This window comes from Pleurodeles waltl, chromosome 4_1 (assembly GCF_031143425.1).
Source record: "Pleurodeles waltl isolate 20211129_DDA chromosome 4_1, aPleWal1.hap1.20221129, whole genome shotgun sequence".
Lineage (NCBI taxonomy): Eukaryota > Metazoa > Chordata > Amphibia > Caudata > Salamandridae > Pleurodeles > Pleurodeles waltl.
The window spans coordinates 735,821,037-735,844,030 of NC_090442.1; the positions used below are offsets into that span (position 1 = coordinate 735,821,037).

Below are 22,994 nucleotides of genomic sequence, written 5' to 3' on the forward strand. Positions count from 1 at the left end.
ACATTTGACTAAGTTGTGTTACCAAAAGACTGAACAGTCCACACATTGCAGGAGCCAAGGTGGCACTTCAGATGCCAGTATTCAGCCTAACATGATGCGGGGCTGTGCGCGGGAATCCTGCTGTCTAAGTAGCTGACGGGGAGATCAAGATTTGTAAAGGAACTTCCACCTTCACCCATGATTATGGATGTATTGCTGTTCACAAGATTGTCTTACCTACACACTCAGTCATATTACCCCATGAAATGAACCAGGTTTACTCATGAAAAGCAGCCAAAATGTTAACGTTAAAATAGAAAGAGTTGCACCAGCTTTGCTGATTCCAGGGTTGGCACCTAATGGGATCTCAAACACAAAGCAAACATATACAAACAGAAGCAGACCTGATGGTTGTTTACAGGTATCTCTTTCTTTTAATTCTCACTAGGTTCTAGCACATACTGGATAATGTTATGGTATGCGCGACCCAAACAGAAATACTGTGCAAACCCAGTCAGCCTACAACAGCATACATTTGGCCAAGATGTCACAGCATTGGAAATGAATCTTTCATGGTGCAATGGTCATCTTCTTCTAATAAGGGTTGTCACGTACATGTTCAAAAATCTTCTTCAACCCCAACCAGGTTTCCTCAGCTGTTGGGATAATTTGTGAGGCAGGCAACACGAATCCATAGCGCCCAGTGTCTCTAAGCTCGAAGGCAAAGGAGTACTTGATGCCGTAATCATAGGACCAGTCGATGCTTCCTCCGCTAGCTTGATCTGAGGGAGACAAAGAGAGTGTCAGGGGTCAGAACTGGTGTATGGCCTGTGCACAACCTTGGAGCCTAATAAAGGATCAGCTCCATCAACTATCAACGTATCACAGGAAGAAGCTCTTGCAAAATTATGCAGATAGTCATTCTCAGAATGAAAACAAAAAAAACATATTACTTGAAGGAAAATTTGAGCTGGTTGTTCAACACGGTCCAATTAAAGCGTATAAATGAAGTAGGCTGTTTGAAGAACTATTTCAACTGGAAGATGATAAACATCACATCACCAAGAAATTTACCTTCGTGTATTAAGATAAATCTTTGTGTCAATAGTGAAACAGGATTTTGTAAACTACAAATTTGCAGAGGGAGATATTTTGGAAAAAAAAGGTGTTAATTGATCTAATTGTTGTTACAGGAGATGCTTACTGAGAGACTGACAGTGATATTAAGTTAAGAAGCATACACAATCACTTGCATGCAACATCAAAGGTCATACAGAAAGATGAAGCTCACTCTGCAGCTCCACTCAATTCAGTGTGACTCAGACAGGCCTCTACTATAGAGACCCCTTGTCCTACAGGACTAATAAAACTTTCTTGTCAACCGAGTCAAGGCCAATTCAAGGATTACCAGTATTCCCACCTCACCTCATAAAACAACCTCCAGTAATTCATCCAAAATACTCACATCCTTTAATCTCTTGTTTGTACGTAAGTGGTGACAGTGCTCAGTGTTAGTTGTCAGGCTGCATAAATTTAAAGATTTTTAAACATAGAAAGATTTCTGTACAAGTATGTACACTGCATGCATGGTTTTAGTGTTTAGACAGAATACCGAACAAAAAAATATTGTGGGCCAAAATACTGTGTCAAGAATATAAAGGACAAAAATATTGTGAAGGTAAACCAAGTTTTACTATATATAAGTCCACATATATGTACAGTGACAATATATATCTTCAAAGTTCATAGATGTGGAGTTAAGAATAGTAAATATATACTTACCTATTTGCACTCACCTTTTCGCTATTTTGGTCCTCAATATTTTAGACACAATATAATGTCCACATGATATTTCTGTATACGATATTCCATCAGTTATCCCATGATTACAGAGCTGGAAAAGTTCTACGGCCGATCGTATGCCCAACCTACATTTCAAAGTTTCCATGTAGAGTACCTCACATGTTCAGGGTGAAATCAGGGATTTATTTCAGGACATATTCCAAGATGGTGACTACAGGAGCCACTGACAAGACTATGTAAATGCCGAAACATATATTGGGAATGCAACCAATACATTGAGGGTCTGATTTAGATTTCAATCGAGGTTTTACTCCATCACAAAGATGACAGATATCCCATCCATCAAAACCTAAATCCCATAGGAAGCATTGGGATCTAGATTTAGATTTTAGCGGACGGGGTATCCGTCACCATGGTGGCGGAGTAATTCCTCGATCGAAATCAGGCTTTTACTTTTTAAAACGTTAACATTGGATGCTGTTTACTTTTGCATATTTTATAGTCATACGTAGAGAAAGTGCCATTTTATCTTCAATCAACCTGTGATCTGAAATAGTGAAAAGTGAATACTTCATCCTACCACCTGGACAGAAGTCCAAATGGACGTAGGCAGGGCAGCTAAAGCAATCAAGGCATTTCCAAAGTTGTTCATTGGCTTAGCCTTCAGTTAACCCAACTTTCAAAGTCATGAGTGTAACATACCTGGCTTCCAATGTATGCTGGCTTAGAAAGCAGCTGCTTTCACTTAAGAGTTCACACGTTCTTGACTTGTGGTTCCAAAGGATGGACGCTCTCTCCCTTCAAGCTCATATGCCCTCCTAATACTTTTCTATATCATTGCAACATCAAACGTGTCATTTTGATCTACTCTTATCCTTGTCCCTAAACCTCTTTCCTTTCGGTGTATATGTGATAGTTACATATGCTAACTGGTCCTTAAGTTAGAAGAAGGATGCAGTGTTTTACTACAAAAATAAGGAATGGTGGTGAATGCTGAGGAGCACAGTCATCACCAGAAGTAGCTCACAAGTTATGAACACTAAGGCGGAGTACTGCAGTTGTCACTAGATATGGATCTCAAATTATTGTTGTGGAAGAGTACAGTTGTCACCAGAAGTGGCTCTCAACGTATGGACACCAAGGCAGAGGACTTCAGTTGTCACCAGATATGAATCTCATGATTGGGTGTGGAGGAGTACAGGTGTAGTCAGATGTGTTTCTCAAGTTATGGACTCAGAGGCAGAGAAGTGCAATTTTTACCAGAAGTGACTCTCGTATCATGGACACGAAGACGGAGGAGCACAGATGTTGCTGCATGTGTCTCCTATGTTATGGGCATCAAGCAGCAAGGCAATGAAAGGCCTTTGGAGGTGGCCAGCAGTGAAGGCAACATGCAGCGAAAGAAAGGCACTAAAAGCTCAAGTTGAGTGTTGTGTCCAGTCCTGATTACCATAACCCAAAAAATATTGCGATTTCTGTGTATCAAATTATTTTAACTTCCCAAACACACCAATGTTACAACTTGGGAAAATTCACAAATGGAAAATGTCAGCTCCTTTTAGTTGCTGGATGCCCGAGAGAAAACATGACCTGGTTTTAGAAAAGGCAGTAGGAATGTAGCCAATTTTTTTTTTTTAGCTATGATTGCAGACTCTAAGAAAGGTGTTGGTTTAAACAAATGACGATAGAAAGTTGATTTGAATCTTCTTGTTAGGCGCACAGCTTCGAAAAAACACATGAGCAATAGTGTCAATATATGGATAGCAAGCTATTTGTGGACTGTTAGTTCGAAAAATAAGTCTCTAGGATGTGATACCATTTACGAACCCAACTAAGAAAATGCAAATACGGTACAGATTAGACTATTGCCTTCCTAGATGATGTGGATGTGAAGACTGGACCTGCGTGGCAAGACCTCTAACATTCTATGCAGTCCTTGTTCTTCCACTAAGGGCCGAATAAAAGGATCAGAACAGACATCTACGAAGAGCTGAATAAATATAGTATTTGGTAGCGTGGACAGGTGTTACCTCTTGAGCAGAAGATTATTCTTATGGATACTAGCTATTTTCTCCAAAAGTAAAAAATACTTAAAAACATATCTATAAACCATATTTTCCATAAATTCCTTCATTTTTGCAAAAACAAACCAAATGAAAGAAAAGTTGTGCTTTGCATGGACATGTATCCGTTTTCAGAATTTCAACATATCTCTTTTTTGCTTTTTTTACTTCAAATATTACTTAGCTGACTTATTGGGGATTGTTTTTCACTGGACTTTGTTTTTGTTTTTTACTAATCAACATTTTTTACGTCTGGCCTCATAGCACAGTTGTCTGCAAGATGTATTGTTATCAGTTCTTTAAAATGTATGTATTGTACTCTTTAGCTTCAGCCAGAGGAGTGTCCCTTATCACCTCGTGGTATTTGTTGCTACTTTTCTCCCAGCACTGGCAAAGCTATGTGAAAAACAGCATGTGCGCATGTGAGAAATGTAACTAGCATTTAAAAATGCTTGTGTTTACATGCATCATCATATCAAAGTCAGGCTTGCTGGCTTTTAATGGGCCTTCCACTGAATTCTGATGAAAAACACGAAAAAAAGAATCAAAAAGATCTTTTGCAAAAACAGAGTGCCATTTTTGTGGCTATTTTAATAAAAAAGATTAGAAAATGGAGCTCAACACTATTGTAACACGTCACATTGTATTCTAACTCAGCAGGATATCAACAGTTCCCATAAAATTATCATATGCCAAATGGAGCGAGGCATTATCATACAAAATCAAATCATATAAACAGACTATTGATGTAAAAGTAAATCGCTTACAGATGGTGGTGCAGATGGTTCCCACTGTGTATTTGGTGCCGTACAGGGAAGTGATGGCATTGGCTGCAGATTTTGCCACAGCATCCTATGGAAACAATAATGATAACTTGTTGGCATTGGACCCTCCAGTAATGAGTGTGTTCAAAACAAATGGCAAAATCATCGAGGAGCTTTTCATGAGTGGCCTTCAGCTCTGAAGAACATGTTGGAAGTCCTAGCCTGTACTTACCAAGATCTATTCGGCAACAGCTCAAGGAGTTAGGAGAGAAGGTTCGACCACATTTAAACAGAGCTGGGCTGAAGCCCATCCATCGATTTTTCGCACATGCTGTTACAGCCCAACTCTAACTTAACCCATGTGACTTCCAAGTGCTTTAAGTATATATAGTTCATCGGGGTGTCGTGGCTCATAAATAGTACCTCTGGGTATTGTGGTGGCTAAATGTTTCTCACACCCATAAGTCATATATTGTCCATTAATAATACTTCTGAGTGCAGTGATGGTTAAATGTCCATGCAACAATAAATCCTATGCTGTCTCACAAAAATCACCCTAAAAATAATGTAATTTTTAAAGAAGAAGGTCAGCCTCTGTTTAAAAAAATGCGGAGGAAATATTTTTGAGAGGCAAAAGGATTTTTTTTTAACAATCACTCCTCATCAAGAAATATAGAAAAGGGGATTTGAGGGGTGTATGACATTTTGCCCACCTTAAGTTCGGTTTAGCCTATTTTAAGTCCAAGCTACAAAACGGATATCCTTAAACCTGTATTTCAATGCCTAGCACAATAACGTTCTAAAAAAAATATTGGGCCAGTATGAGCAGAGCAGTGACACTGTGTCATCTAGCACTCTTCTATCGGCTGCTAATATTGTCCAGCACCAGAAATGAAAGGCGGTGATCATGCAGGGTGCTTTAATTCAATTTACTTTGTAACTAAGAGTTCTAATCATCCAATCATCTAAACTTGAGTGACAAAATGGCTTAATATATTTCTAGGTGGCGAATCAGTAACACCTTCAAAATTTGTCAGGGGGAAATACAGATGAATGTCTAGTATTCTGAACAAACACCGAATTTTCCATCAGTAGTTGAGACTGACAGGGTGAGAAGGCTGCAGCATACACTGGCCACCAGACACAAAGTCCAGGGTCTAGAGTTAACCACTGATGAGCATGCAGTCACTTGGGAGGCTTGTGTCACCATGTATTCCTGGTTCGTGACCCCACATGGCTCTGCGAGACTGGCCCTGTGACACTAGCATGACAGCCTACAAAATTGTCTTCTTCTAAAGTTGTAATCACATCTATTGCTTTAAACACCACAAATGCAGCTTTTTCGAATGAGATTCAAATCTGGGGGCTGAATGCGTGGGAGGTAGAGGGGTTTCGGAATAAAGACCCTATGAGGGGTTCTTAATACTTAACCCAATGTAAAGTCAACCAAAGAGAGAATAACAAAGAGATCTAACAGTACATGGGACAACAGTAGCAGGAGTGAGGGATACTCACCAGCTCGGTCTTGTCTGCTGGGTTGGTGCATTTGTATCCAAAGGGGTACATGAGGAGCTGAGAGTAGCTGTGGATGGTGAGGAAGGCCTTGAAGTTTCCGTGATTCCTTATGAAGTTTGCAACAGACTTCACCTCGACTTCAGATTCTGCACTGGGCCCGTGGTAAGTGTCCGAGCAAGGATTCGCACTGGTGCCGGGTCCTGTCGGCAAGAATAGAGGAGATATGAGCATACAGGGGGCCTGAAGGAAGACAGACAGAAAAAGTAGGAACTATGTAAAGAAAGAAGGAAAGAATGAAGCCTTAAAAAGAAAAGACTGAAGGGGAGGAAGGAGTCGCAAGAGAGGAAAGAATGCTCAATGAAGGAGGGAATAACTATTGAAGAGAGAAGGAGAAAGATTGGAAGAGAAGATGGAGGACTCCGGGAGGAAGAAAAGAAAAAGGAAGGAATGGCAGAGGAAGGAAGGAGCAAAAGGAGGAGTTGAGGGAGGGATACAAAGATTGAGGAAGAAAGGAAAGAAGGGATGCATGGAGGGACGGAGGTTGAGAGGATAGAATAAACGATAAGAAGGAGCGGGAAAGATGGAATAAAGCATAAAATGAAGGTAGGAAGGAGGGATAGGGTGAAGGAAAGAATGGAAGAGTAGGGAGAGAATAAGGAAGGGAGTAATGACGTAAACCATTAAGAAAACTAAGGGAGGAAGGATGGGAAGGACTGTGGGCGGAAGGAAGTGGCCAGGGAAAGAGAGGGGAAGAAAGGAAGGGAGACTGGTGGGGATCCCAGGATGGAGGCAGAGGGAGGATGGAACAGGTGTAGGCGAGGCAGGAAGGACAAAGGAGGAAAGCAAGTAAGGTAGGTAAAGGGGAAGGAAGAAATGCAGCAATGATGTGGATGAATGCTAAAGGAAGGAGGGGAAAAAAGAAATGGCTAAGGAAAGGATGGAGCATGGCTAATGGAGTAAAGAAGTAACGGTGTAAGATCAATGGATCGGCGCAGTTAGTGAGGTCCAAATAATCATTTGTTTGCGGCGTTACACCCCAAATGTAAAACGACCACATCATCAGCTACTACCTCCGAACCCCGCGTCCCAGTTCCGGTTGGGGTCCGCACCGACACACAGGCTGCCGGACTTCTTCGAGCGGGTCTTGCGCCACATACGGTTCTGAAAAGCCACAAAAGAGCAGCGATGACCAGGGAGGAGACAACTTTCACATGACAAGTCACGGACACAAACCCGGCTGCAGAGAAATACAAACACTCGGCTGACTGGCGCGCCATACTTCAAACCTGTCTCCCATCCCCGTGCCACTGAGCACGTGCAGACCCTGGACGCATGCGCACGAACACACCCCGCCATAACTGGGACTCTGGAAAATAAGCATGATCTCATTCATCTGTGCTACCAAGAAGCAAAACTGCAGCCATCAGCATCTTTAAAGTCCTAACTGCAGTGCAGGTGAAAGGCAAGATATTGAAAGGGGGGCGTGCAAAACACTAGTATCTAGTCACATACCAGGATATTAATTGGCCAACACTTACACTGCACAAAATCTGCAGAATAATTGATCGTCGATTATTATTATTTTTTTTTAAATTGAATTTATTTTTTGAAGTCCAAAACTTGACATTCTCACCATTCCTATTCATTAAAATGTTCAGTGCCACAGAATGTGGTCCACTCAAACACAGTGTCTGTTGGGAGAACCCATCTCCCTTCCTCATGACTTCTCTGGGGCAAAATGAAAGGCTTTTTATTACCTGTAGACACTGCAAATATTGTAAATATGGATTTAAAACTCTAAGCAGGTTTGCTAATGGCGGTCACATTAAGAGAATTTTTTAGTAAAACATGTATAAACAAATTTTGTGGTTTATATAATAGTCTGTTCTTGCTCAAACTTTGGTCGGAAACACAATGCATCAATTGAAAATTCAAACTGCAGAATTTTTAAGAGCGATTGAAAATAGAGACTTCTAATATGCAGTTGCTGTCTGTATACAAACTCAACACAATGGTGATGTAATGGGTAAGCAACTCCTACCACTTCAATACAAATTTATGGACTTGCGCCATACTTAGACAAAAATATTCCAAATGCAGGATTGCTCTGAAAAGTGTACAACCGCGACGTTTCCACAGATAGCACAGCTCATGGGTATTACATTGCAAAGTTGCACACAATATATTTTTATGGGTTATGATGGGTATAATAAGATTGTTTACACCTAAGTGTGAACTTTATGAAAATAATTAGAAGATAGCGGGGTTAAATGCTGCTCTCTTTTTAAAACATATAGAGCTACATTATAAAGGTTTTAATTGATCATATGAATTGAAATCCCAAGTTAGCACAGATTGGTCGATGAAAGAGAATTTTTTTACAACATTTGTTGATTGGCTGTAAGCTGATTTCGTTTACGAAGTAATCATTAGGGCCTGTTAAATAATGGTCGATTGATTCTAGAATTTGCTGATGTCTGTTGCTTTGTTTGTTCATTTCATTCCAGTGAAGCCCTGTGGCACTGTGCATTTTATTTAATTAGAAAGTTGAGGAGATGAATATTGAAAAATAAATTACTCTACAGATTTTGTGCAGTGTACGCTTTAGGCAACTGAAATGCTGGAATGTAACTGTTAAATTATCCTGGCTAGCCTCGAGGGTGATTAGTAGAGTCGGGTTGGGAAAGCGGGCAGTCGGGCATTAGTTGGTGGGTCAGGGCCTCAAGGTCACCTGTGGGCCGATTCTTTAGGGCTTCTGTAAACCTGCCCACAGAGACTTATTGTCTTCCCCGGTCCCCACCAGAACACTATAATGTGTCACTAGTATCATGGGCACCACCTGCCATGCTGTCAAACTGAGGCTGGGGGGCAGGTGTTGTTCTGGCCCTAAGGATATTCTCACCTCGGCCCCCTGCCTCATCTGGCCAGCCCAGCCCAGAAGCGGTTATCCTGCTGGGCCACCACTTTCAGACAATGGTAGGCGTGGGGGGTCTGAGAATGTGCAAGGGACTCGGGGGTGGGGGGAGGAGGGGATTCTTATCTACTCCCGTGGAGTAGCAACAGCAGCCCTGTGTTTTTTGTACCTCCTCCCCTGACAGGTCATACCCATGGCTAAAGTGGGCTGGGGAGAGCTGAGTGACAGAACTGGCCTCATCAGGGGCCAAGTGTTGTCACCTTTTGTCCCAGTGTTTTTTAGGCCTTGGTGGAGGGGTGGAGGCGTGTTTGCTTAGGCATTGTCGTGAGGTCACCTTTCCTAGTGAAGAAAAACTTGGGATGTAGCATTATGGTCTCAAAGCTGCTGACGTTGGAACTGAAGAAGTACGTTCGCGTACTGGCATCAGTTCAACATCCAGTGATTCTGGGCAAATAACTGAATCTCCGTACCTAAAATAAAAAGAATTTAATCTTGTGCAATGTAGCTGGTGCTCATGGTAATTGCTCCAATGCCTTTGGGACGAGTTCTCACTATATAAAACTGCAAAAAAATATATTAACGATTTGGGATTGTGGGACACTTTTTTTGGAGGGCCCGGGCCTAATTGTGATACCAATCTGACCCTGGTGAATAGTCGCGCTCTACAAATCCTTTTTGATTGATTGAAATACTAGGGTACTTCTGTTCCTCTCCTCTCCCTTTGAGGAGAGGTATGGAAATACAGCTGCTTTTGGGATTAAAAAGCCTACTGGAACATTTCAATGACTGGAACTCTGGCAGTACTTACATCTGTATGAGTGTAAACGTAGCCATCAGGATTGGTGACGATAAGAATGTAGACATCCATTTGATCCAGTAGCGAAGTGATGGAAGCGTCCCTTTTGTATTGAGAGGCAAGCTGCACAGGCAACAAGTGAACACCAGTATTAAGATTTGAACAGCTCATTAACTTCATGCACACAAATATTTTAGTACACACAGAATCCTATGATATAGTATAAAACATTTCTCTAGTTTGCTTACAACACATGGAAGTCTGCAATCCTTGTATAAAAGCCTAGCGCCAATTTTCTTATTACTGCCTAGTTGGGACATCTCTAGTCATCTGTAATAAGAAAACAACTAATCTACTGAACTTATTATAGTTGAGTTGGGATGTTACAATGCCTTCTACCAGAGCCAGCTAACAATAGGAAAGTATCACATGGCGGAGTTATGACTTGTGTTCAAACAATGGAACGGAGAATTAGCTTAGCACCTCTGGTGACAAGTTTCCCTCAGATAGATAGTTGTTAGCAGAAAGATGCATGACAACATGTTAATTTGTTTACAACTTAGTTCTTGACATGAAAGCCAGAACATCTCTGCACATTCCTACATCTTATGATCTGCAACCCATTTAAAAAATAACATATTAACCTGTTTAAAGAGTTGTTTATATGTTTTTTCAACAAATTACTAGCTTCATGTTTATGTGTTTAATTTTGCTATAGATTCTGAATTCCACGCACCAGCAAGAGCACTCCTTCTTATAAAGGAGTAATAGACCAATGATTTAAGCTTTTTGGGAGGAAGGGAAATGGTGTGGACATTTAGTATAAGGACTGAAATGCTCTCCATCATATGTTAATACTTTATTACAGTCGAGTTGTAATGTCTTCATTTCTACTGCCTGGGTCTCCAGACAGTGTGAAAGGATCACTCATCTGAATCACAGTTTCGGTCGTAACAATGACAAGGAATGGTAGAAGTAGCTTTACTGCTCTTTTGAACTATGTGTCTATGAAATGAGCCGAAAGGAGAAATTCATATTTGTGTATTTCATTACACAAAAGCATCCTGCCAAACATTCACACACCATCCATTTCTGAATGTGACACACCTTATACTGCTTATAAAATATTTTTGCAGCAAATTACTTGCTGTATACTGTTGTGTTTAATTTCTCACTAAGGGTACTTCATTTATTGTACAGCGGCAACCATAGTATCTTATGAACTAAAGACCAAGTACTTAAGCTTTTTAGGAGAAATGTAAAGGTTTGACATGTATTATATGGTATAAAATACTCTCAGCTGTACATTCAAACTATATGTCAAGTCAACTCAAAGGTCTGTGACTGGCAATATCCTTATAATGTACACTATAGCGGGCTTTATCTCATAAAGCTCTAGGATTCTACATCTAGTGTCCTAAACACAAAAGTATTTGGACACTAGTATTTCACTTAGGTGTGCAAATATCTTTATTTACAAAAGCCAGTGTGTTAGTGATTAAAAAAAATGTGAAGTTAGACTCATAGGCTGATCTACTCAGACTTAAAATGACATCAAGATAGTGTAATTTTATATGTGAGACTCTCACAGAGGTAGGTTATAGGCGTCTCAGGGCAGTTCCACACTCAAAAGTTGAAGCACACCCACACACGTTTTTGATGCCATTTTTCACTCTGAAACCATTGAGGGTTTACTATTGAGGGCAGGAGTAGATCAAATTACAAGGTGGAAAGAAGACAGAAAAGAATATGTGATGGAACAACTAGGTCCTGAACAACTACTTGCCTAAACAACTACTGCTAAACAACTAAAAAGTCTCTACAACGAAGTACTGAACAACTACTGTCTAAACAACGATTTTGCCTGAATAACGATTGCCTGAACAACAAATTTTAAGGTAAGTTTTTCTTTTTTTTATGGTTTATTAGTTGTTTAGAATTTATATATATATACATATATATATGTATATATATATATTAGAATTTTTATATATATATATAAATTCTAAAGGTTTATTAGTTGTTTAGAATTTATATATATATTATATATATATATATATATATATATAAATATATATATATATATATAAATTCAAAATGTTTATTAGTTGTTTAGAATTTATATATATATATATATATATATAAATTCTAAACAACATACATATATATATATCAATACTAAACAACTAATAAACCATCAAAAAAAGAAAAACGTACCTTAAAAATTGTTGTTCAGGCAATCGTTATTCAGGTAAAATCATTGTTTAGACAGTAGTTGTTCAGTACTTCGTTGTAGAGACATTTTAGTTGTTTAGCAGTAGTGGTTTAGGCAAGTAGTTGTTTAGGACCTAGTTGTTCAGGATGTTTCCCGACAGAAAACATCCAAAATTGTGAAGGAGTAAGAGAACTGATTTCTCCATGAAGAAGCATAAAACCGTGTTTCAGTGCAAATGAACAATGTGTTAAACTTGTACATAGAATTTAGCACTTTCTACACATCCAGATGTCTTAACATTTATTCATGGGAAGTGCGACAGTCCCTTACTCCTGGAACTCTTTGTGATCTTTATGAATTCTAAGAAAACTGGCCATTAACTTAAATCATTGGTGTGGATTTCCAATATTGGAAATCAAGGCCAGGATCTTCCAGAAACAAACATTGCCGCTGACAAATATTCAAACCAGCCTTACACAGCAGGAAACCACAACTAGAATGGAGCTATGAAGCATGGTTCGGTCATGGCAGCCCATCCTGTTCTGAAGCAGCATCCTGATCCACAGTCCAACAAGAAAGTGCAAGTGTGGCAGAAGGGCCAGGTCAGACATGATTGGGCCCTCATATAACACAAGCAGTAGCACATGCCTTTGTTCTGATGAGAACAAGACTGGCATACCATAAATAAGGAGTGTCAGCCACATGTCAGATTCCTCTACCCCTCACCGGCAGCTTCGCTTACCCCACATCCACAGTATTAACCCCTCCCCACAACTCGAGCGTCATTTCCTTCCCACCTCACAAGCATCACTTCTCCCTCACATCACCAGCTTAAGTTAAACTATATAACCAGCTTCACTCTATTAGCACAACCACACCACTCTACCAGCAGTATCACCGCAATCCATCACCAGACTTATTCCACTCACCAGCCTGACCCAACTCGATCACCATTCTCACTCCCATCCACACTCAACTTCAATACCAACCTCCATCCACTCCACCAACACCCTCTCTCCACTACCTTTGCTCCTTCGTCTGCTTGACACCACCTCCACGCATCACTACCTCCAGCTTGCCTTCACCCTACTCTATCAGCAGCTTCTCTCTGTTCGATATTCAGATGACTCCCCTACATCGCCAGCTTCTCTCCTCTGCATATCTCGCTTCACTGCATATCCAAATATACTCCACCCGACAGATAGCCCCACTCCTCTCCACCTTCTGCCTCACTGCTCTCCATTACAACCGCCACTCCCCTCTATCATACAGTTCACACCTCCCATATCACAAGCTTCACATCACAAGCATTGAGTCCTGCACATCACCAGGTTCAACCCACCCCACAGAATCACCTGTGGTCCCCCTGCATCATATGACATTACCTGGTTGACGGTCCAGAGGGCTGTAGCCTGGGTGACCCACTCCCGTGAGTGGATGCCAGCATCTAACCAAATGGCGGGACGGTTGCTGCCTCCTGTGCTGAACTGTAAAGCAGATGTAGACAGTGTTACATTGCAGAGTGATGAAGGAACCTTACCCGTAGGGACTCCAAACCCAACCTGTCACTTAGCAACAGTTCTGCCTATTCACTTCTGGCCGAGCACATTTATAATTAACTTGACCTGAACAAGACATAACATACATTTTTATATGCATGAAATGGCACCAAAGCCATGTAGTCAGGCGTGTAGTTTGTTACACCCCCTAACAAGGTATCTTGTGATAAATAGTTGGGTACAGGGGCTTTTAGTCAGGTATGGTCGGGCATCATGTCAGATTTCACCAGGAATTTTACACACAAACAAAAACGCACACACACTCTCCCTTAATCTGTTTGGAAATACTTAAAAAATGTTGATTATGTCACAAAATGCTGTGCTTTCTCTTACTTAGTGCTCCCACCAATCTGCATTCTTCTCCCTTTATGCTACCCTTAAGCCCCTCATGTGCGCCAACTTGTTGTATAATATATCTCAACATTATATGCCAGCGTGATTGTTGGGAAATCTGCAGCTCACCCCTCGCCCCCCAATTTTACAGACCAAGCTACACCCCTGCATATAGTTTGCAGAGCATTGCAACCTCAATCGAAATTATACCATACAATTCCATGTCCTGCGTAGTATTACATCATTTAGCAGTCGATGATGACAGGAGGAAACACACAGAGATGTAGTCTGTAGTGGGTCAGCTGAGGTGGCAGCGATCCTGTCTCCACCAGCCTATGTTATTAGGTCGAGCACTCAAGCGCTTTAATGCTTTTAACCATGCCCATCACACGCCTGCCACTATCACTCATTCGTGGGCTTGCCTTTCAAAAAGCCTTTGTTATCATTGGTAAATGCTTTACTTTTGCCCCTCCTGGGGGCAGCTTTGTTACCATCTTGGCCATCAACCTTCTTCTTTTGACTACAAGCGAACTTCTTTTCCCTTTTGTGTCTCTACTTCGTGCTCACGCTCATGGCGGCTGTGGTGCTAGGAATTGGTTTCCTTTTGTCAACTGTTTTACTTTTCATTTTCAATGCATGTGGCAAGAAAAGTCCAGTTAGGAATTTGCAACACTAATAGCTTAACTCGAGCAAACGTGAGACCCATTGCATTGCAAATGCTTGTTTTTAGTGGCCACTGCACTGACAGGTCATTTTAACCAAAGGTGTTTTCGCTGACACTACAAAAAAGCAAAAGCATTTTGGTGAAAATGCATGTTAGGATGACCCACGTGGGATATGTTTTGTATTCACACCCACGTGGGATATGTTTTGTATTCACACCCACGTGACGTGGGATATGTTTTGTATTCAGAAATCAATCCCTCATGGTGGGAGAAGGGCTTTAGGACTATGCAAGATTAGGGGAAATACCACAAACCACTCTGCTGTGTGGAATCATTTACTCCTGGTACTCCACTACAGTGGTGGGGTGGTAGAAGGCGGTCACACACCTTACTTGGCATCTCCTAGTTAGGGCGTTTTTAAGACTCCAATTCATCAAGAACCAAATGCCCTTACTCCTGGTGTTTCGTTTTACAATCGAGTGCATTCGGGGAAGTGTTGTCCTGGTTCCCTTCAGTTTTTCAAATTGCACTAACACACCAGACAAAGCTCGGGACTGGTGTACTGCATTCTTGGCGACATGACATTACCTGGTAAACTTACTATTAGCCAATGCCCCTTTTGTAACCGTACGAAAGGCATCCATATGTGATATTTTAAGATTCTCCTAAAACTTTTGCATGGGTATCTCATTATTTTCCCTGGCACCCCTGAGCAGTCAAAGGTCAGTGGCGAATATGTCCAAGGTATGGTTTTACCTCTGGGTCAAGCACAAAGGGATCTCAGCAGTAATCCTCACTCTTTGAGCTCTTACCGACCAAATGAAAGAAATACACAGGGGTATGGCTTCAGAGGGATGTGACACCCCCCCAAAAAGAAATGCATTCTTAGCTTGATATTTGGGTCTAAAGGCCTGAATCAGATCATCTGTGTTAGTGTTTCTAGTAGTATATTAGGAATAAAAGAATAAAATAATAAAAAAAATATTTGATTGAAAACAGGCAAGAGAGAGACAGAAATATATATCTGGTAGCTGAATTTCAAAATGTGAAACCAGATAACCTGGAATCCCTGATTCCATGCTTGCACAATGTGTTTTCCAAGGCAAACATTTTATTTCACAGAGCCTCCTTCTTCTTTAATCTCTTAAACGAGAGCACCTTTAAATACTTGAGTTCAGGATGTGCGCTGTCCAAACACCTCTAATGTTGATTTAATAGACTATAATGTTGTTCGATCTACAATAGGTCTCTATGAAACATTTAGGGGCATATTTATACTCCGTTTGCGCCGAATTTGCGTAGTTTTTTTCGACGCAAAACTAACTCCATATTTATACTTTGGCGTTAGACGCGTCTAGCGCCAAAGTTCATGGAGTTAGCGTCATTTCTTTGTGTGAACACCTTCCTTGCGTTAATGATATGCAAGGTAGGCGTTCCCATCTATAAAAATTACTCCCAGGCATGTGCGTGGTATTTATACTCCCGGGCAAAAATGACGCCCGGGAGTGGGTGGGGCAAAAAACCCCGCATTTGCGCCGGATTTTAACGCCTGGGTCAGGGCAGGCGTTAAGGGACCTGGGGGCTCAGAATGAGCCCAGAGGTGCCCTCCCCTGCCCCCAGGGACACCCCCTGCCACCCTTGCCCACCCCAGGAGGACACCCAAGGATGGAGGGACCCACCCCAGGGACATTAAGGTAAGTTCAGGTAAGTATTTATTTTATTTATTTATTTTTGGCATAGGGGGGCCTGAATTGTGCCCCCCACATGCCACTATGCCCAATGGCCATGCCCAGGGGACATAAGTCCCCTGGGCATGGCCATTGGGCAAGGGGGCATGACTCCTGTCTTTGCTTAGACAGGAGTCATGTTAATGGGGGTTGGGCGTCGTAAAGAAATGGCGCAAATCGGGTTAAGGCGATTTTTTTGCCTCAGCCTGACTTGCCCCATTTTTGGACGCCCAAACGCCATTTTCCCCTACGCCGGCGCTGCCTGGTGTACGTCGTTTTTTTTCACGCACACCAGGCAGCGCCGGTCGGCTAACGCCGGCTAACGCCATTCAATAAATACGGCGCCCGCATGGCGCTTCAGAATGGCGTTAGACGGCGCTAAATTTTTTTACGCAAAACTGCGTTAGCGCAGTTTTGCGTCAAAAAGTATAAATATGGCCCTTAAGGTTTACAGGACTACTGATTTGCCTCTTAGTTTGCCTGTTAGTTCACTAATTGCTTTGTCAGTGAGAGTCGAGCCATGAATATTTTGAAGTTTATGTTTAAAAACCATCACTTTTAAAAATGTCTGTCAATGCAGTGATTTAATCGGATGAACTAAGGTGAAATGCTTCCACATAAGAAAGAAATACACTCTTTTGAATTTTGCAAAATATATATATATATATAAAACAATTTCAGGGCTTGGCTCTTGCAAAGAATCTTAGAGCCCAGCCAGGCTCTTGGCTCGACTCTGGTTCGGTTTGCCATATTAATTGCTGGTGCATCTACCTCTGTTTGTCACTTGACCATTGTACATGAGGCCTTCAGTCAATTGAAAAAATTATCAGCAACAGGTGATGACTGAAAATGTGGAGCCCTGCCTACATGCACCAATTTGATAACTACCATCATTGCTTCTCATAGCAGAGACAAAAAAGAGTGCATGCAATAAAAATACATTTAAAATAAGTGATCCCAGGGCAGGGATCTAGTAGGCTTAGAAAACTGTGCCAATCTCTGGTTACTAGACATACCACTGGAAACCCCCCAAACGTAGATGGGCTGAATGCTTGCAAATAAACTAACCAGTTGCAGTAATTTGGAATAGCATTTCAACTCATCATTGCTCTCTATAAGAGACCCACATAATGCAAATCAGTACTGACCCTGTTCCTCATGGAAACAATCTGTCCCAAACCTTGGTTGTCTCACCCCTCCACCCTGCAGGTCACTGCTTTTTCAGTTGGGAAATGTGAGATTCACAAGCCCCAAATCTTAATGACTAAGCTAAGCTCATGGAGGCAGTATTTCTTATGTAATGAGGGAATTTAAAACATCTACTTTACCCTTCAAGTCTTGGAAAGGCTGTTCACTGTTCCATTTCAGGACGACATTTAATTGCTTTCATTTTTGACTAGTTTGCATCCTGAATTCCGGCGTGGAAGGTGAATGGGGTTGGACCCAATCTACGCATAACATCTGAGATGTGCCCAGTTAGCTTTAGTGACCCTTGATGATGATGCTTGTCATTTATGATGTTCAATTTTTCTCTGTTCCCCTTTAAAGAGTTGTTGTTACACCTAGTTCTGCAGCTTCATAAATAAAAGTGATATCAACTCCGACATCAGCTGGCTTCAGGCCATCTACAGTGATTTTCAGGCTTGCATGCATTCATACTGTCTCAACCTGAAAGATGCATAGATAAACATCATACTCTATGTGACAGCCTCCAAGTTGGTCCGCGTCTGTTTCCTTTAAGTCCTAGAGGAGCTATGGAATCCCTATGTCCAGAGCAAAGACATTTTTTCATGATTCCACCTTAGATCCAACATCCCCTGCATGTGCAGTCATCAGCTTCTTAAAATATTGTAAACTCTTCGGTGGAGTCAGCCTATTTAAATTTTCTATCCAGCTGTATATAGTTGCTCCGGCTATTGTGTCAACTCAGCATTATTAGTGTTCTATATTGTGTTTATGCGTGGATAGGGATTGGTACATCATGTGGACATGAGACATAACTGGGCCACAAATATTATTCCCACCATCTGAAGAAAGTTGCACATGACTCTCTCCTGCTGGCCTTCATTATCCTAGGATTAGCTTCCACGTACTTACAAGACAGGGGTTAACCTTAGCCTCTGATGGAACAGGCAAAAAAAAGCACCTGAAACAACATACCTGGCAACAGTGAGACCAACGAATTGAGAAGTATCCTTCTTTACTTGAATAATAAATATAAGACATAGATGGAGCATAAAGAAGGTATGTAGAGGAAATTAGCAGAGTAGAGGGTGCTAACATAAGCAGGGCACAGACAAGGTATAAGCAAAGAATAGAATCATAGCGTAAGCAATGCACCAGCATATAACATAAGTAATGAATAAGAAGAGGTAGTAAGGCATATCACAAAGACAGAACATTAAAGGTTGAGGGTGGTAGTGAAAAAAAGGATGGAGTGAATTTGGACTACACCTGGAGCAAAGGTGCCAACTAATGGGCTAAGTATGTAATATAATGCATAAAGTGTGAGTTTAAGGAAAATTCTCCTCCTCCACTTCCTCCAGAGGAGCACCTAAAACTCTCATTGTGTATTATTAGTTCTTAAAACAACACCTTCTTGAAGAATTAATCTATGTACAAGAAACCAACCTTCAGCACGTAGAGAGGACGGCCTTCGTAAGAAGTTCCAATCTGCTGTCTGGTGATCAATCCAGAATAAGCTGCTGTCAGCCCTTCGATGGCTTTGTAAATCTAGGTGTGAGAATAATACACAGAATGTTGTTTGCTTCACACATTTTATGTTTTAATTGTATTTATATGAAGCATGGAAATAAAGGGGACAAAACTGAATCAATGGGAGCAAGCACCAATATAGGACCAATAGTACTATAGTACACTATTTTCAGTCACTTAAAATGAGTCTCATAGTTGTTTGTATTTCAATTTTAAACTCACATTCTTGATTTCTTAGCAATATTTGAATCTGTGTTTATCATTATCAAAATTGACAAGAATAAAATAGTGCTAGATTTTGTTATTCTTGACAGGTTTTGTGTGGAGGGTCCACAAGTACAGGTAAGAGGAGAATACAGTTATCTTTTGTGATGTAACTCCCATAAAATAATTTCACCTGGATTTTTAAAAAAATGTCAAAGCAACTATAGCAAATTTAACTGAGGATCAGGTTAATTTCTGAAATGATGATAACTGGTTTCCCCAATCGTCAAATTTATCACCCACAAAAATACTGTTTTAAAAGTGCTGCCTGTCTAAGATGATCCTGACATGGGAATCACTACAGACATGTATTGAGTGCAAAAACAAAATGCTTGTGCAAACACAGGGAGTTATAGATAGAGAACGATTCCAATCCGGCTCTAAATTTCTTTCGATTGATTACACAAAAGGCCAGAATTTGGTTGCAATAGAGGTCTAACATAATCTTCAAAACTGTATCAATTTTTTATTGGCTCCCACACTAGATCCATCTACCACACAAATTGCGCTACTGCAGCCCTGCATGTTTTTTCAATGAACCAATTTTCAAGAAAATTCCTTTCCACCCTGTTGGCCAGTCTTCCTGTGAATGGATCTGAGGGTTAAAGCACTTACATTGTCCAAGGTGTGGTATGTTCCAAAGTTGAAGGTCCCTGAACGGCTTTCCAGTGTTTGACTGAAACTTATCTCTTCCTTCTCTTCATCCAGCAAAGTCTAAAAATTGAAAGAGTGACAGACCTGTGAGAAACCTCTTGTCCTGTTTCAGCCCTGATGGAAAATGGCCTTATGCACATTTCATCAACTGTCATTGAGAACATTTTAGTTCATTACCTTTTGGATCAGGGATTTCATTGGTATTTTTAAATAATATGGGAAACTTGCAAACTTCATATACACCCACTCTGAGAAGTATTTTTCAAACTTTGCAAACATTAATGAAAGCGCAGCAAAACCTGGATCCAGAGATAGAATGATCTCTCCAAGAAACATTTTAGCAATAACATTCTCAAAAAAAAGGTTTCACAAGGTAAATCCTTTGTTGTGGGAAAATGGCTCACCCTCTTGGTTAAATCGTTTATAGCCACAAATATTGCATCTGAACTTCAACAACTACACCAACAATACGAACATACTTAGTATTTTTATGTAGAGTTTGACTTTATTTGCTGCATGTATATTTTGCTGAATGTCTAAAAACCTACAGGCCCATAAACCGATCCCAAAGAAACCATTAGTAACTAAGTAACTGGAATTCATCATATTTGAAGCACTCCTAGTTAGATTATTGGACCTTTCATCTATTACAGATGGTCCTATTTCACTTCACTCCAAATATGTGCTTAGTTTGTGTCAGGTTCCTTTGTAGCATCTGGCGTAATCTGGGAAAATTAAAGTCATCATGAGGAATTTGCTCCCTGTCCATCTTGCTCCAATGATGTCCTCGTGATAACCATGCTCCCCACTAGAACCTGCCCAGCTTCACTCATCTCACTGCCAAATTCAACCTTTACTCCATCTCCCAACCTCTCCTGTCACACCTTTGATCCCTTTGGTCCATTAATCACAAAATTGTCATTTTCCCACAGAATTTTATGCACTAGCAACCCTCCTGGGGTAGAACCTGCAACACCTAGTTCAAGGCAGGGGCACCACAGTGGCAGCGCATTGGCTTTCCTTTCTTCAGACACTTCAAGAACTGTTGATGTTAACCACTTAGCAGTGAGATGCGCACATTTTTATCTGAAGAACTTTCTATGTCTTCTCACGATTGGGCTGGGATGTTTACACGAAAAACATACTGAAACCCAGAAACTATATTTTATTCTGCATGTCACTAATCTACCATGTAGCACGATGACATATGATCCCATCTGCCATTCTACGCTTTTCAGTCAACAGTATGTTGCATTGTGGAGCTTGTAGTCTCGCTTTTAGCACTCTCACTCGGAACGCACAATCCCAGCAAGCAAATTGCTGTTGGCTAAAAAACAGAATTGGCCAAAGGTGTTATATAAGAATTTGAAGTGTTTATTGCACATTAATTTAAAATAACTGCAACAAAATGTAAATAAAATCATTAATAAAAATCAAGCGTTTTGAATAAAAACAAACGGGGGTTTAGGAAACAAAGATATATTAATCTAATTCATCACTTCGTCAACAAATTTTAAAAGGCTGCCAGTTAACTGTGCATCCGCTCCACTAAGGCATGCTTTCAATGCTCCAGTACAATACCTGAGGGTTCATCACAGAAAAGATTGCCCTAGGGATTTCTACTTCAAACCCCCGCCCCATGGCAGATATAAATGGTGTGGAGCAATGAGCCCTGGCCGATTTTACAGAGGCGACATGTGATGTCCCTCTCGCCTCGCGGTCGGTCACAGTGAAATGCCATCAGTCTTGCTCGGATTAGCCCTCTTTTACTCTCAAGGCTGAGAGCTAAATTCCAGCATTTTTCTCTTGCATTATTTTCACACGTACTTAGAATCATCCAAATATGTTTCTTTTGTTTAGGTAATCTAGTCATTTGCTAGAGATATTAATTTTGCTCATTTAAACACATTTTTTCTTGTTTTTTTAGCTGGTAAAGTCGAATTGCAGATTCTTTCCAAATGCAAGTATGCAAAACAGTCTATTTGGTTCGTGGATTGTTATTTTCTGCGACCTTGACTGACTGGCACAGTGGGTGTTTTAGAGTTTCATCCTGGAGCTGCTTTAATTTTTGCACACTAGTCTGTAAGAAGGCTCACTAGATACACTCTTGATGAAAAGGATTTAATTCTAGGCGCATTTCGAATTGTGATGAGCTGTCTAGTGATCTAAAATGCTGCCTTTATGTATGGCACTGAGACGTATCTAACTAACCATTTAGTGCAATTCCCATGGAAGATTATCTGGTCAACATTTAGTTTGGGTATGACCACTTGTAAGAATGGCTTGAGGGACGGGCCCAACAGTTTGCTAAGTAGCCTGAGAAAGGATGTATTTAATCCTATGGCTGTAGTCTTCATGGCTGCTAATTCCCTCCTATGGCCAGCCCGATCGTCCAATCATATACCTAGATAGTTGTATCTGGAGATGCGCTCAATCTTGTTGTGGAAGTATAGTCAGATTAGTGCTATCTTTTTCCCGATCAGGAACTAGGCTTTAGTGCCTTTGGTAAATATGACATGGCATGAAACCACTTTCCAGCTATGTTCTAAAAGTTGTATAGTCCATTTAAAAAACTGCTTGTTTCACAAGTAAAAAACAAATTTAAAATCTGCTCACATATTTCATATGGGTTCACTCTTTAATTCGAATCTTGCATTATAACATGATTTGGAAAATGCAATTCTTTTATCTTCTGTGCAGCTGAGAGTTTTATACCAAGCTTCATAACACAACAAAGGTACAACATAGACAGCAGCAGCACAACCTTCTCTAACACAAGTACAAGTATAGGTAAAGGGCAGGTGGCAGTAACAGGAGGGACATCATATGTTTTTCTCACACATACTGAACAGATGCAACATGTGTAGCTAACACAAGAAGAGGGAGGGAGTTGCGTTAAAGGCCTGTTGTATGATTGCCATCAGAAGACATAAACATTCAAGAAGTACAAAACTACTGGCACAAATAGCCAAACATTTTATGGAATTAATATACATTAATGTACTCATGTGCAATATGAACCGTCAGC

At 40.7% G+C, this 22,994-nt stretch overlaps 1 protein-coding gene across 1 annotated transcript in view; it reads right to left on the bottom strand.

Moving 5' to 3' along the window:
• Nucleotides 1-387: 387 nt before the first annotated feature.
• Nucleotides 388-22,994, bottom strand: part of LOC138288100 (carboxypeptidase A2-like) — a 41,017-nt gene continuing 18,410 nt past the window's right edge. The window contains exons 4-11 of the mRNA XM_069229330.1: nt 19,928-20,026; nt 18,965-19,066; nt 13,435-13,536; nt 9,847-9,957; nt 7,195-7,285; nt 6,125-6,324; nt 4,613-4,697; nt 388-761 (exon numbers count right to left, since the gene is read on the bottom strand). Of these exons, the coding sequence (XP_069085431.1) occupies nt 574-761; nt 4,613-4,697; nt 6,125-6,324; nt 7,195-7,285; nt 9,847-9,957; nt 13,435-13,536; nt 18,965-19,066; nt 19,928-20,026 (978 nt within the window). The 3' untranslated portion in view covers nt 388-573. The remainder of the gene's footprint in view (nt 762-4,612; nt 4,698-6,124; nt 6,325-7,194; nt 7,286-9,846; nt 9,958-13,434; nt 13,537-18,964; nt 19,067-19,927; nt 20,027-22,994) is intronic.